Source organism: Bidens hawaiensis, unplaced genomic scaffold (assembly GCF_021521415.1).
Source record: "Bidens hawaiensis isolate Kalapana, Puna unplaced genomic scaffold, B.hawaiensis_p1.1 tig00033637_1, whole genome shotgun sequence".
Taxonomy (NCBI): domain Eukaryota; kingdom Viridiplantae; phylum Streptophyta; class Magnoliopsida; order Asterales; family Asteraceae; genus Bidens; species Bidens hawaiensis.
This window is the reverse complement of record NW_027495788.1, coordinates 162,398-178,658: the sequence shown is the minus strand read 5'-3', so window position 1 is coordinate 178,658 and position 16,261 is coordinate 162,398. Positions and strand designations below refer to the sequence as shown.

Here is a 16,261-nt window from a genome sequence, read left to right as displayed (position 1 = left end):
ATTCGCAATGGCTTATGATTTCTTTATTTACGGAACTCACAACAATTGTTATGATGTGTTTCTAAGTTTTAAAACCCACTAGGTATGTTTTCGACCTTACGCTTATATTTAAAGTTCTTAGATTTTATTTTATTAAAATATAAATATGTTTACGGTTAGTTTTTATTGGCAAGTTAATTGTCCGTATTACATTATAATACATATAGGCAACCTTTCAACTTCCTATTTAAGACGCCGTAATATTATATGTAATCGAATGCTCCGTCATCCTTCCACGTTCCGTTCCGGCACCCTTTGTAGTTTATCCCAACCCTCGCCTAATCATCCTAGCACAGGTTATTCATTGTTATTTTATAGATAATAAATTAAACGTACAAATTGCAATAGCAAAACTAACGTTTTGAAAATTGAAAAATAATAACAACACATTGCAAGAATAGCTGTAAGTTTTCACTTTTCAGCATTTTGTCATCGTGAGTTTGACTTTGTTACATGCATTAAATTTTTTCTTCAAGTAAACCCATTTCATATCTCTATTTAAACATATTCAATCTAATGTTTCTCATATCTCTGTTCTTTTGTATTTCTTCTATCTAAAGTGATAACTTTATCAGTTTGTCGAAAATAAATCCGTTATAGTATATATGTCTAGATCTGGCAGTCACAGCTGTTGCAACCTTCGTTTCCAGTCGTTGGGTCGTGATCTGCAATGGCTTATGATTTCTTTATTTAATGAACTCGCAACAATTATTATGATGTGTTTCTAAGCTTTAAATCACACTAGGTATGTTTTCGACCTGACGCATATATTTAAAGTTTTTGGATTTTATTTTGTTATAATATAAATGAGTTTATGGTTAGGTTTTAATGGCAAGTTAATTATCCATATTACATTATAATAGACTAGTAGGTGTGTCCGCGCGTTGTGGCGGGGATGATTCACAAAAGTATGTTGCTTTAGTTGAAAACGATATTCGATCATTCAAGAATATGCACCACACATCCACAAAACAATTTGAATCGTTATTAATAAAAAGTTCAGTAGAGATTCGGAAGAAATAAAATTTACCACATGGATAAACTAAAAACCCTTTATAAGAAACTCACATAAATGAAGTTATTCTGTTTATAAGAATAAAAGACAAGCATCGACATTTAGTGAGAAAATAGAAGTATACTTGTTTGGTTACAGTGAGATTAGAAGTACATATAGAAACAAAGATGCAATAAAATCAGTAGAACCATATTCAGTTAAATTTAACTCAAAAGGAGGTCAAAATTATGTCTTCACTGGCTTTTATTTGTGCTTCTTACTAATTGACTTGTGTTGCTAAATTTACAATAATTATGTTTGTTAATTTATTAAATAAATAAACCTACCACGAAACGATTCATGAACTGTTTTTTGAGCTTTTAGTTCGTTTCTGAGTACAAGATTGTAATTATTGCTTGTCTTAAGAATCCCAGTTGCTATAGGTTTAATCCCACGCCTTCTCACTTCATGCACAAATAAAATGTTATTGCAGGAGCAAAACACTACATGCTTTTGTCGCTCAAGTATATATTTACTCCCTTCGTATAATAAGATCCAATAAAACAAGAAGATATGAATTTTAAAGAATCATTTTAGTTGTAAGTTGTTAGATTTCCCGTTACAATTATAACCCAAAGAATTTTCAAAGCAGATGAACACACATCATGGTAATAATATATGAAAATAATAGCTTTTTGAGTGGGAACAACCTATTAATAGCACAGTGATGCAATCTTAGATAGATGCACTTCATCCCAGTAAAATGGATCGTAACAATGGAATTTGTTATTCATGTTAGTTCGCTTTACATGCATTAAACGACTGAAAGTAAACAAACTAATGTAAAAAAAGTTTGCTAGATGTTCGGTTCATTAACAATCCAAATAAACATATCAATCTGTATAACCAACATAAAAGTTGAAACAAAACACATAAAATTAATACATTTACTCACTTCCTTTCCATAGAAAGCATGGCTTCAAAAATTGCGGAAGTGACACCTAAGATTGGAAGTGGTGCAAATAATAAACCCACTGCACAATCCTGTCACAAAAATACATTAATAATAATGATGATGCATATTACAAAAGTTACACTGTTTCATTATAATACAAATATGAATATATGATAAAAGAAATCATCTTTTTTAACAACTTCCAACCTGATAGATCCCCTTTGACATGTTCCCGTTTCTTTTTAACGTTTTGACACTGAATTAGAAAGAAAGAAAAAAGAAACAAACCAAAAAAACCTAACCTGCAAGATAAGGGAACCAACAGTGGGTTGCACATAAAGAGTGCTAATACTACTCTTGTCCATTAAACACTTTAGAACCTGCTGTATATACCAAAACAACAATATCACATCAAAAACTTTCGGTGTCGACAAATTACAAGATAATACTTCAAAAGTCCATTGATATAAAAAGGATCCAATTACAATATAGAGGCAGGTAAGCGGGCAACAAGCTGCGCCGCCACATTATCTGCGCTGCCACCCCCTTTTGAATGGCAAAACCGATCCTACCGATAATACTTTGTTCCAATCTGTGGCTGCGACAAGATAATGTGAGTAACGTTTTACATTTACATATTATTTTATGCATCCGGTCTATTAGATAATGTAACATTTACTAAAAAAAAATAAAAATATTATTTATAAATTATGAATTCTTTTACAAAGATTTGCATTGCAAGCTTTTAATTGTTGTATTATTATTATTATTTAAACCTTTCCACGAAGTTCAGTACATATACATGCTCCAAGCATTAGCAAGAAAAACCCAATTTAAAATGCTTTGAGTTGGGTTTGGTAATCGAGTCCGCCTGAGCGGCTGAGCCCCGGGTGTTGTTAACTCTTGTTTCAAATGAGTTCAAGTGGGATTCGGCAATCGATTTCAAGTTGTGTTGTTTTTAGGGTTGGTTTCGGTAATCGTTTACGCTTACAAACGCCACCAGGTTAAAATAGAAAAGAGAAAAAAAAACTCGGTTACCTAAAATTGGATCCGTGTTGCTTTTTATTTTTTAATTTTAACCCAGTGTCATTTTTTTATGTATGCCCTCTCCTTACAATCTCTAAACTAAAAGACACTAAACCATACGCAGTAAAAGTTCTTTAATACTTACTGTTTGGCCCATTAGAGACAACCCAAAGTATCCTGTCTTCTCCTTCAGTAAGCCAATGAGACCATGAGTTGCTCGCTTCCCTATCAGAGTGCATCAACCAACCAACAATTAAATCCCATATAAATAAACAGAAACAAAGAGCTGATTAGGCTGCTTATTATGTCTTGTAATCAAAATATGTGTCCCATATTTGGATTCTGTTCGAGTTCAGATTTATTTTCGTCTCAGTTTAGAGTTTTTTGATTTTTAGCGTTGTATCTTTTAAAAACCAATTAACACAACATTACCAAGCAGAAGTTCAGTCCTTCGTACCTTAGTCCACCTATAACAAAAAAGGCCAAATTTTCAGTTTATTCCGAAACTACCCTTGACTAAAAATTAATCCGATAAGAAAACTTGCAATCCAATCGGTTTAACTTTAGTCGTGCAAAATCTCTCGCTAATCAGTTGCAAACTATAAAAACAAAGAATACGAAAACTGGACTGTTTTCAGTAAAACTAACCATATCTAAAATATCCAGACTACCCCTCAATCCAGACTTACCTCTGCACCAAATCCTTTTGACCCGTTATAACAAATATGAGAAACAACCATATGCATACATTTATTAAATTTTAAAACTTTTGTAAGAAAAATAATTTTGGTTTTTCAGGAATAACAAGCATATATATGATGAGCCAGTCAAAACTGCACTTTTTGAAACTGCAAGTTGTTTTTTGTTTTTTTTTTCTTAACCCTCAAATTAAACAAGCTGCTAACTCCCAACTTTACAAACAAAATATACAGTTTTCGTTTCATATATAATTAACTTAAGAAAAACAAGCAAATATCCAAACTTAAACTTCAAACTCGTAAATTAAAGACTTCAAATTAAAACCCAAATTTGGGGTCAGATATCATAGTAAATGATGCAAAATTAAAAAATTATACCTTTAGAAACAGTTACCCATGAAACCTCTTGATTGTAACAAACCAGAATCATTCGCGGCTGCAAAAAAATAAAAAATAAAAATACGCAAGTTCATAACTATTGATTACAAAACTTGAAGAACACTGGGTGCATATAAAAGAAAAAGAAAAGGTGCTACAGTGAAATCTCCAAAATATGTTATTTTGCAATCGGACATAAAAACCCATAATAATATAAAATCTGAGAGCAAAGAACTCACCAGTAAAAATGAAGTTTATACCATAATTCCCATATTTCAACAGTTCATACCAACTAATATGCAACCAAATTGCAGAAATGTAACATTCAGCTTTTCTTTTAATATGCACAAAATCCCCATTTTACCCATTTTGACCCACATATTTTGTAGGCTCCAATTAACCATCAGTTCAAAAGGATTGGTATACGGCTCATATTAGCCATTTTGACCATCAGTTATCGTTGGCCATTTTACTGTTAACCAACAAAAGAATACCAACAGTAACGAAAACAATTAAGATGAACTCTAAAAAATACCAATAATAACGGTAGCGAACGAACGAAAAAGAGATGTAACCCTCTGTTGTTGTGACAACTACATTTAACTTATATTAAACTTTGTCCTTAATTCACATAATGGCAAATTTCATTACTTGAATCCCCATGAATAGGAAAAATGACACCAAAATGAACCATCTTTTCTTTGTGAATCACAAAAACATCAAAATCGAATTAGAAAGTTAGAACTTGGAACCAAACCCGATATGTAGAATAATTAACAAAAAAGATTTTTAAAACAAACTCGTGCTGACCAGAACCCATCCCTACCCAAACCGAAATAACCCTCCCTGAATCAACCCGTTTTGACCCACACCTGTCCCTACCCAAACCGGAATAACCCTTTCTAAATTGACCCATCTTGACCCGAAGTTCCGAACCTGATTGACCTGACCCGTTTGTCAGGCCTATTAAAATAAGCATACATTCAACCCAACCAGGAGTATTTACAACAACTTTTGATATTTTCTAATTTAATTATAAGCATATAACAGAAAATACAATTTGTTTACATTTCTTGAACTTCCAAAATATTTTATGATTTATAGTAATTAATTTAAATAAAATTGTTTGATTTTATAAAATTAAACAATTGGCAAACATGTAATTTTGTGAGTGGAGTTGGATTGCAGGCCCACTAACAATGGTTTAGTAGTTGAGTCATGATTAAACTTAATTTAACAAATATATTGAGGCTTACATGTACTTGTGTCATTCTCCTTATTTCAGTTCCTTAATTGCTGATACAAAAAAGAAATCAATGTTCATGATGACAAGTGAAAATTAACGAAAACCTCAATAAATATTTATAATTTATTCATCAAATCAACATGAAAAATCAAAAGGAATACCAAGATAGCGTGAATGATGCGGAGGCTGATTGTCATGCCGGGATAAGACCGATTGTAAGCAATGGATCCAGCAATACCAGTCAACCACAAGCATCCTGACAAATACAGATAAAAGGTTAATTAAACGGAGAGCCCGCGCGTTGCGGCGGGTACGCAACATGTCAGTGCCGGTTCCGGTCGTTATAATACCGACATTTGCTATATAATTTACATTTGGTTTACGTGCACAAATGGTATATATTTGAAGTGTAACTTTGAAACGTAACATGGTACCATAAAACATCGTAATTAAGCTTAGTAATTTCTTAAATCATGTTCAAGGAGCTTTTTTTTCGTACAAACATACTGCATAAAGACTTTTGAATGCCTCATTTTTAGACATTTCCATCATCTCACCAAATTCTACACATGAAAATGATTTCATGAGAAAAAAATCAACACTTAAAATAAGTAGAAAAATAAAAAGAAAAGGAAAATCTGATGTGAACACTTAAATTAAAAAGTAAAATGTGGCATGAACACTTGTGCCCATATTAGGTTAGTCAAGTCACAAGTAACCAAAAGATGATCGGCCGATTCTTATACGTATCCACAACTTAGGTATATGTGTTGATCAATAGTGGTCGTTTACAACCCAATTGCGAAAACTTCACTTTTCAAAATTAAGTTTGAGTTTGAAGGCAAAGAAAAACATATAAGAATTCTGGTTGTGAAAACTTGGCCTAGACCAATCATCCATAAATAATATATCATTGCGTAAAACAAATGTGTGGATCCAACCATATTTTTGGAGAAAATGCCAGGGAATATTTCTATCAAATAGGCTTTTCTGGTGGACAACGCTTCTAAAACAATAATGAAAAAAAGTAGCAAAACTGGATCGTATTATCTCACACCTCTTGTAATTTGAGACTTTGATCTATACGTATGACCCGTTAATAAGAATAAATGATCTAGCCAAGGATAAGCAACACCTCCACTCCAGTTTCTTCATGTGTAGGAACTACCTCAGCTTGAAATTACCTCACACACACACCTCATATATCATAATATCCGAAGTTAAACGCAACTAAACAAATGCCTTCTGCTCATCCTGCAGTTGCTCAACAAATAAAAACAACATCAAAACACTAAATAAGTTAACTTTAAGAGCGCACATAGAAAGAAAAAAACAATTCATGCACATGGGTCCTTAACAACGGGTAGTAAATGCGTAGAGGTGAAAACAGTTGAGTTTTGTGCAAGTAAAGATGGGTGTTGATAACTTCAAACTCTCATAGTAACGGACGACAAACCGGCATTTGTTCCTACAATACAGTTCGATTCAAATTGAAGATCTAAATCAAATCATTGCAAACTTCAAAACAACACCGTTTATAATGACTCAAAATTATGGTTGACACCAAAAACCTATTAAAGTTTCAAGCTATCAACTATATATTGGCAGGAGTTTTTTTATATTAGTTTTCCATCGCGAAATTTACATTATCACAAACACGTTAATTTAAATAAGATTCTTGTTTAAATATGAGATCATAGAACTAAATTAAACGAAATAATGAAATTTGACACTTTTACATTTCAGTTTAAATTATGCACATCGCAGATTAAAATAATGTAACAAACTTATCAACATTTATTTTCCCCATTGTGTTTAGGCATCTTAGAAGAGAATATTAACCAAGTTATTATTCCCCAATTCAAACAAGTCGATCCAAAAGTGCAAGAGCATATAGTAGCTCAAAATTTAGAGGTGTAAACAAGCTGAGAACCAGAGCCCAACCTCGATAAAATCAACTTTCACTCATTTTGACTTTCAAGAGCTTGAGATCGGCTAGTTTTGGGCTTTTTTTTCTAAAGCTCAAGCTCAGCTCATTTATTAATTATTACCCTAATTTATATACATTTTAATTACTTCGAAATATTTTAAGGAAAACCTTAAACAAGCCTAAGCTCGGTTGTACAACGTGAAATAACATCCAAAGATCTAAACAAGCATCGAGAACTAAACAAGGCTTTATTTGACGCCCAAGCTTAGCTGAAGCTCAAAAATGTTGGGTTATGAAGGCCTTTGGGCCGGTTTTATTAGAAGGCCCGGTTTTGGCTCCTAATTATGTTTAACCCTAATCTTGTTTATTATATATATCCCATCATGTAATTGTAATCTTGGTTCTGAGCTAATAAGAAAACCTAGTTGCAGCCCGTGGACGTAGGTCCCCTCGCGGGGACCGAACCACGTTAAATTCTTGTGTCGTTTATATTTTCGTTTATGTGTGTTTATCGTTGTGCATGTGTGTGCTGTTTCGCTTCCGCGCGCCGCTTTGTTCCTAACAAGTGGTATCAGAGCTTTGGCTCGTTGTTTACACACGGTTTTGCACGGGTATCGATCGAAAAAAAAAAAAAAAAAGGTAGAAGAGGCTGGTTTGAGAAGGGCTGCTACAGTGCCGCCGCTACAGTGCCGCGGTGAACAGTATCCGGCATGAACAGTGTTTCCGGCCGTGAACAGTGATTCCGGCGGTGAACAGTATTGTCAGAGATCTTCGTTTTTCTGGTTAACAGGGCTGTTCGGGGCTGTTTTTCAGGGCTGTTTGGGACGGTTTTCCGGGTGATTTTGCAATTAGAATTCCTGTTTTGGACTTCTTGGAGTTGCAGGTTTCACTCGGGCGTTGCAGGTGAAGCACCGGGTCGGGTGTTTCGGGTTTTAGGGTTTTTCTTTGGAGGTTGCTCGGCTTCAGGGAACCGGGTTTTGTGAAGACCATTTAGGTTCGAGTTCAGATTTGTTTGCAAGAGATTAGTCTGAGGTAACTTTATATAGTTTATTTACAGTTAGTTGATTTATCGGTTATTGCAAGAGCAAATCGGTTTATTTGGCAGTGTTCTGTTGAACAATCGTCAAGTTTAGGCCCGTGCCCTTGTTGTGTCTGTTCACTGTTTTCGATTTGTTCTCGTTTTTTATTGTTATAACTGAAGACGAGGTGGTTATGATCGGAATGTTTGACGGTTTGGATTTTGGTTGATTGGTTTGTCATGTGAACTTGGATATAGTACTGGTGATGGATAAACTTGGAGAAAATGGAACCAGCGGGTGTGCTGGTGACGGCATAAGTGAAAAAAAAAAAAAATGAGGTTAGTGGCAAGTCATGTTAACTATTGCTCGTTTGGATGATCTTTCGGTTAGGGTTTGAGTTAACTGATAGTGTGTACGGTCATAGAACCCTTGGTACCGCTTGATTTCATGAAAGTTCTACTGTTGTTATAGCTGTTTGCCTGTTAGCTGGTTCGAAACTGTGATTATTACTTCTTGTTCGTTTGGAATTGTGAAGTTATATCTTGTTTGGTGGTGACCAGTGGTACACCATTTGAGAGGTTCATAATCTCGTGTTGGGTAAAGTTATTTGCCGGGATAGTACGAGTGGGGTTCATCTCATGGAGTGTTGGTGTGGCATGGGTTGGGATAACAGGAACAGTGGGAGCTGGGCATAGTCGACTTGGTAGGTTGCGTAGAGGTGAGACATTTTAAGAGTCGATGTCGAAAGGTTTGGAATTCTGCTTTTGAGAATGTATCTGGGGTTGATGCATTGAGACTCAGTGAAGGCGGTGAAGACTCTTGGGTTCAAGATTCTAGTTTGCTTTATTTCTTGTTACTCACTTCAATGAAGCATTTGTTGAATCTTTTAGTTAAAGACTTTTGGAAGATACGGTCTCTGTATCGTCGGAAGAAGTGAACCAACTTCCGAGTTATAAGGTCTTGGCTCGCTGAATCGGGTAGAGCTAAGGGGTTTCAGTTTGCAGACATGAAGCCTGGAGCCACAGTGATGTTAGCTTGAGCGTATTCGGAGGTCTGAACATGTTCGGGGTTTTGGTAACAGTGGGAGCACGCGGTGTGTTCTAGGTTTGTTTCCAAAGGGACGTTGAGTTCGGAAGACTGGGAAATCCGAATGTGAAAATCTCTCCTGGTATAGTCTGCTGATTTTTGGAGAGTGATTATCCTCTGGAAGTCTTTGGAGCCGGTAGTGTGAGTAAGTGAGGGCCGGTTAAGATTGAGGATGAGCCATTGGCGGGTTTTGTCATGGCTGGGTCTGTGATGACCGGATTGGAGCTCTCGGGAGCTTCAATGGGCCTTTCAGGTAACTGATGGGAAGGGGCGCTGCAACTGGTGTGGATTGGTAGAAATCTTAGTTTGTTCCTAGAGAACTGGAGGCTTGGAGAACTTCTTTTGTTGAAGTTTTAGCTTGTTCTTGGAACTGGAGGCTTGGTTGATTTCTATTACTGAAGATTACTAGAGTTACTGGATGAATGAGATTGTTATATTTACTTGGATGGCAGGCTGGAATTTATCGCAAGGCCTTCAAGTGGGAGATTGTTGGGTTATGAAGGCCTTTGGGCCGGTTTTATTAGAAGGCCCGGTTTTGGCTCCTAATTATGTTTAACCCTAATCTTGTTTATTATATATATCCCATCATGTAATTGTAATCTTGGTTCTGAGCTAATAAGAAAACCTAGTTGCAGCCCGTGGACGTAGGTCCCCTCGCGGGGACCGAACCACGTTAAATTCTTGTGTCGTTTATATTTTCGTTTATGTGTGTTTATCGTTGTGCATGTGTGTGCTGTTTCGCTTCCGCGCGCCGCTTTGTTCCTAACAAAAAAAGCTCAGCTCATTACAAGAGTAGCATGTATATACTTACCTATAACTGAAAGATTCACAAAAAGAGCATTCCTTATATGCTTCTGTCAAAAGTTAAATGCAAAATGTAAAAAAACAATAATATAAAAAAGAGGCATTAGAAACATCTCATTTCATTTTTATTTATTTATTTTTTCAAAAATGATGATTGACTTAAATTATGAAGTGACTACAGATTCTATCAAGTTAACCAAACATAAAAAACATAATAAAAAGTACACACATTGTAACACATTTGGTACAAACAGTATAACTCAATTTTTGAAATGCATCCAATGTTACCCAATTTTAATGTAGCCTGAAAACCTTTCTAGATTCACCTAATTTCTTCCCTAATTTCCTACTCGAAACATATGTTTTCAAAAGTGAATTTTGTTATAGACATGGGAAGTTCATGGTATGATATAATAATCCTAGTCATCATACCATAAGACATAAATAATCCAAGAAACAAGACCCGCCTTAAAATTATAATGGATGGATTAAAAAAAACAAACAAAAAGATTGGACTTGAAACATGATAATGTTTTAATGGCAGGGCGATAACAAATTCAGCCTTGGCTAATAGCAATATAATAGATTTTTTTTACCGGCTAATAACAAATTTATATGACCATTTTATGCCAAAGCACCTACTAAAAGTAAATGTATGCTCTACATGACTTGGTTAGACTAATTAAACCTAATAACACTCACCCCATAACATTACAGTAATACGAGTATTGAGAACCTCACCACATAATCATCCGGGGTCCAAAAGATGACATCTCATTTGACTGTTGCATTCTTCAAAGCATCCAAAAGGTCAAACGCCACTGAAATATTAACACAAAAAAGAATAATACGTTTACTATTTCATCATAAAAATTGATTAACTGAACATTTCAACAACCTGGCTTCTTAGCTTCCACATCATGAAGGGCGTCCTCCCAGAACACGGTTTACTCATAAACAAAGATTCAATTGCCAGTTTTCTAAATGTTCATCAACTTTATCACAAATAACAAATAGATTCACAGTTATGTTAATAAAGTAATCCATTAAAACAAAAAATTTAGTTGATTCTGGTCCAAATAACATAACTAAGGGTGAAATTCGGGTTATGAAAGTAGATTGTGTAAGTTGCAATTTGATTCAAAACATAATTGAAAACTTGCAATCACAACAAAATAAACGGATTTGTTCAAAATTGAGAATACACACCTGCCATAGGTTGAAATTCGGCTGTTGGGGGTTAGGGGTTTAGAGCGATGGATATAGCCATAGAATTAGGGTTATGGTAGGGATAAATACAGAGTAATCGTCAGTAGGCATTTGACCCTTTATCAACAATAAGAAATCAATACGCAGCATTGAATATAAGAAATTAATACCCTAAACCTTCAATCGCTTCATTTACATATTCTTCAACACGATTAGCCATTTATTGCAACAATTAAGGCACCCCGCCATAGCTAATTTATAACGGGTGATGCCGGAGGGTGGTTAATGAACAATGAATTCACAGGCGTCTCATGAGAGAGAGTAAAGGGGAAGGTGAAACGTTGCCTATCTCCATTATATAGATATATCCAGTGACACGGACTCCTTAATGGGCTCACCTTTTTTCGACTTTCAAATTTCTCAAAATTGACTACTAAAACTTATGGTCTCGTCGCGTCGGGTCGGATCAAGTTATAAACATAATACAATACGATATCATAACAAAAGATAACAAGAAAACACACAATCAAATTACAATGTCACCGGAATGAAATGAAAATAAGAAACATTACAACTTTTAAAGTTGTTCGCGACGAGTTTTCATCTTTTAAAAGCGATCGATTACATCTTCGACCGAAACATTGGCAAGAAGGTCTCTTTCTATATAACAAATGCAAGAATCGTTCATATAACCATCACTCATCCGATTACGCAAATCCGTCTTCACATGCTTCATTGATGAAAAACATCTTTCAACACTTGCCGTTGCAACCGGTAGAACTAATGTTAACTTCACTAAACGATAGATCAACGGATATCCAAAATGTTTCTTTGTTTCAACCATATTTTTCGCAAGACTAGATATACCATTCAAGTTAGCAAACATTTCATCACCTCTCATAATAATAATATAGGTGTCGAGCTCATTCATAAGATCTACTCTTTCTTCATAGCTAAAATCACGTGGATACAACTCGGCCAACCTTAATATCTTTTCAACATCAAATGCTTTAAAATTATCATCGGGGCTCAAACTACCCATACACGTAAGCAATTCGGTTGTTACCTCGTTAAAACGGTTGTCAAGCTCTTGTATTTGCATATCTAACACCGTGTTAAAATTTTCAACTTCATAAAAATGACGATTGGTTATGTTGGTCTTTTTTCTTCTATACTTGGGGTCAACATATTCAGCTTTCACGTCAACAATTTCAATGTCATTTTTTTCACAAAAAGTTTGCACATCGTTCAAAAGTGAATCATATCCTTCAAGTCTAAACGTGTGTAGTTGTTTCTTCGTTGCCTTAACCATTTGAACGGCATTCACTATATCTTGATCCCTTCTTTGAAGAGCTTGAGACAATGTATTAGTAACCCCCAAGACGTGCTTCATCAAATGCAAATAATATGCAAAATCATATGTCTTCATGTATGTCCAAATTCCACTTGCTTTTCTTTGGTGATCATTAGTGTAACTGGAACTTCGAATATATTCAAGCACTTCAATAATAGACGGATATAACTGAACCAAACGAACAAGTGTTTTATGATGAGAGCTCCAACGTGTATCACCGGCTCTTGCAAGAGAAAGTTCTTGATTTAAACCACTCCCGGTTTCAAGTTCTTCACGGCCTATTGCTTCTTTTAATTTCTCTTGTTGACTTTCTCGAAGCATATCTATTCGTTTACAAGATGAGCAAACCACATTTGTCAAAGTCGTTACCTTCTCAAAAAATGCCCAAACGTCATCATGTTTGTTTGCAAGTGCCACAACAACCAATTGAAGTTGGTGAGCAAAACAATGTATAAAATATGCCGAAGAATTTTCTTTCGAAATTAAAGCTTTTAGACCATTAAACTTACCAGCCATGTTGCTTGCACCATCATACCCTTGACCTCTAACCCTTGTCAAACTCAAATTATATCGAGTAAACACTTCATCAATAGCTGATTTCAAAGTTAAAGCAGATGTTTCCAAGACATGAACAAGGCCAATAAATCGTTCTTTAACAACTCCATTTTTGTCAACATATCTCAAAACCATAGCCATTTGTTCCTTTTTAGATATATCCCTAGACTCATCAACTAATATAGAAAACACGTCATCATCTAGTTCTTCAAAGATTTGTTTTAAAACTTCTTGTGCAAAACAATTGCAAATGTCTTTCTGAATTTTTGGAGACGTCATTTGGTTATTCCCCGGAGCATTTCCTAATATAACCTTACCAATGGCCTCATTAAATTCTCCCAATAACTTTAAAAATTCCAAGAAATGTCCTTGATAAACAGAAGTATCCGACTCATCATGCCCACGAAAAGATAATGCACCATTCAATAAAGCTTTAGCAAGAATAACAGATGTGCTTAAGCGAATTCTATACTCTGTTTTTCACTATGCTTTTGAAACCCAACAAATATAGATTGTTTTTGTTTATGCAAGTCTTTACATTTTTGAAGTGCTATGCGGTGAAAACTATTCAACTTTTTACCAACATGACCAACAATTCTACTTTTTTTGTCCCAACCTTCATATCCTTCGGTCACAAAGGCATTTTGTTGACCACTTTCCTTAAACAAGTAACAAACCAAGCAATATGCCTTATCCGTCTTTACACTATACTCTAACCAATCATTAAATTCAACAAACCATTCGGGAACAAATCGCCTTAATTTCTTACCAAACAATCGTTGTGGAAAATCATGACCTTGTGGTTGACATGGACATCTAGCCAAATAAGCTCGTCTAATATCATCTATTTGATTAGGGTGATAAGATGATATCGGTTTCCGCTCGGAGGGATCCGATGGAAGGTCTTCTAATTCAACCATATTAGGAGTATTCTTTGATGAAAATGAGGACTCAAATGTTGATAACTTTCTTTTATGTAGTCCTTCCATTAGCCCTAACTATCAAATTTTAATACAAGTAAATCACAAATTCTAGAATGGTATTAAGAACACACGATTATAATCTTAGAATCAACTATTCAAGTATAAAAAATACAAAATAAACAAAAGGTTTAAGCCTTTTAGGTTTACCTTTTAGGAGTTGTTGAAGGATTGAGATAGAATTAGGACTTTTGAAGGATTATTGAAGTTGAACAGATGATATAGGGTGGTCACGCGGTGCTGTGGTGGACGGTGGTCACCGGATTTATGGTGACAGGGGATGGAAGAAGGGGATGATGGTAAGCTTTTGGGGAAGGCTTGAAGAAAAGAGGTCTGAGGTCTGATCGATAAATGAGTAAAAGTGTAAAGGGGTATTTTTCTAAGGATAAAACCCTAGTAAAAGTAAGAAAGAAAAAAAAAAGAAAAAAAAATGTAGCTGGACAGATTCGAACTCAGGTCTTTTCAGAACGGATGCACAGAGAAAGCTTAAGGAATCATGATTTACCACTAGACCAACACTGAACTTGTTAATATGGGTTCACCTCTAAAACTCTTATGGGCTCACTAAATTTTTTTCTATATCGTCTCTGCGAAATTTTCAAAAATCGTTGGGTGCACGTGCACCCGAGGGTTCCTTTGTAGGTCCACCGCTGGATATATAGATATATAGATAAGGCACCTCGCCATAGCTAATTTATAACGGGTGATGCCGGAGGGTGGTTAATGAACATTGAATTCACGGGCGTCTCATGAGAGAGAGTAAAGGGGAAGGTGAAACGTTGCCTATCTCCATTATAAAGATATATAGATATAGATATAGATATATAGATATATAGATATAGATATAGATAGATATGGATATAGATATAGATATAGGCAAACCTTCAACTTCCTATTTAAGACGCTGCAATATTAATTGTAATTGAATGCTCCGGCATCCTTCCATGTTTCGTTCCGGCACCCTTTGTGTAAGGCCCCGTTACCGGTAGACCTACTTTGGTGTTGGATTTACTCATAAACACAATTCTACAAATCAGAGTTTATTAAAACTTTCACGAAATATAAAACTGTAACTATTTATTACAAAACATTTAATTTTTTCTTTAAAACCATAAATCATAATACTAAAACATCATTTCTTCCATCTTCAGATGCCAACCGTTCAATCCATGCCATGTGTCATCCTCATGCCTTCTCGATAAACATATATATATGCGTGTATACTAAAAGTCAGCTACGCTGAGTGAGTTCTAGTTAATGAGGCGATATACAATACATACACATATCTTACATACATACATATCTTAACTTGTATAAATATCCATAAGAGGACGTCACATAATATCTATTAAAAGAACTATTACTATTACCCTACTGTTTATATTCTCCATAGAAGGACACTCTATATATATTCTCCATAAAAGGAGCATCATATATACTTTCATAGAAGGAACACTATGTTTTCTATTAAAGGAACACTGGGCTTTCCATTAAAGGAACACTATGCTTTCCATTAAAGGAACACTATGCTTTCCATTAAAGGAACACAGGGCTTTCCATTAAAGGAACACTATGCATTCCATTTAAGGAACACTCTATATATTATCCGTAGAGGTAACTCTATATATAAGTTATCATTTAATATCCATATAAGGAGACAATCATCGCTATTCTTGGCAATACATGCAATATCCGAAGATCGTTCACGTATCGAAAAGTAATCATCCTTGCATTACATACAATATCCATATCTTTATTTATAACCTAACGGTACATGCAATATCCAAATATCGTTCAATTACCGACAAGTAATCATCCCTGCATTACATACAATATCCATATCTTTATTTATAACCTAACGGTACATGCAATATCCGAAGATCGTTCACGTACCGACAAGCAATCAATCGTATCAAACACATATATCAAACATGGCATACACTTACCATTTAAGTTAAGTGTATTAACTGTCACATCGAGTATGCACA

General features: G+C 35.0%; 1 protein-coding gene and 1 long non-coding RNA gene across 3 annotated transcripts; both read right to left on the bottom strand.

Moving 5' to 3' along the window:
• Nucleotides 1-927: 927 nt before the first annotated feature.
• On the bottom strand, nucleotides 928-5,609 carry LOC143585244 (uncharacterized). 2 transcript variants are annotated; one of them, XR_013144524.1, is made up of 5 exons: nucleotides 5,347-5,609; nucleotides 4,091-4,148; nucleotides 3,160-3,481; nucleotides 2,291-2,371; nucleotides 928-2,077 (listed from the first exon to the last, which is right to left on the bottom strand). It is a non-coding gene; the product is annotated as an uncharacterized LOC143585244 (long non-coding RNA). The 2 variants fall into 2 exon arrangements; XR_013144523.1 differs by lacking the exon at nucleotides 928-2,077 and having other exon boundaries at nucleotides 2,228-2,371.
• A 6,163-nt stretch (nucleotides 5,610-11,772) lies between these two features.
• LOC143585242 (uncharacterized) lies at nucleotides 11,773-14,925 on the bottom strand. Its single transcript, XM_077067070.1, has 2 exons — nucleotides 14,424-14,925; nucleotides 11,773-14,291 (listed from the first exon to the last, which is right to left on the bottom strand). Exon 2 carries the CDS (start codon nucleotides 13,570-13,572, stop codon nucleotides 11,992-11,994), a length of 1,581 nt encoding a protein of 526 aa, XP_076923185.1. The 5' UTR covers nucleotides 13,573-14,291; nucleotides 14,424-14,925; the 3' UTR covers nucleotides 11,773-11,991.
• Nucleotides 14,926-16,261: the final 1,336 nt, after the last annotated feature.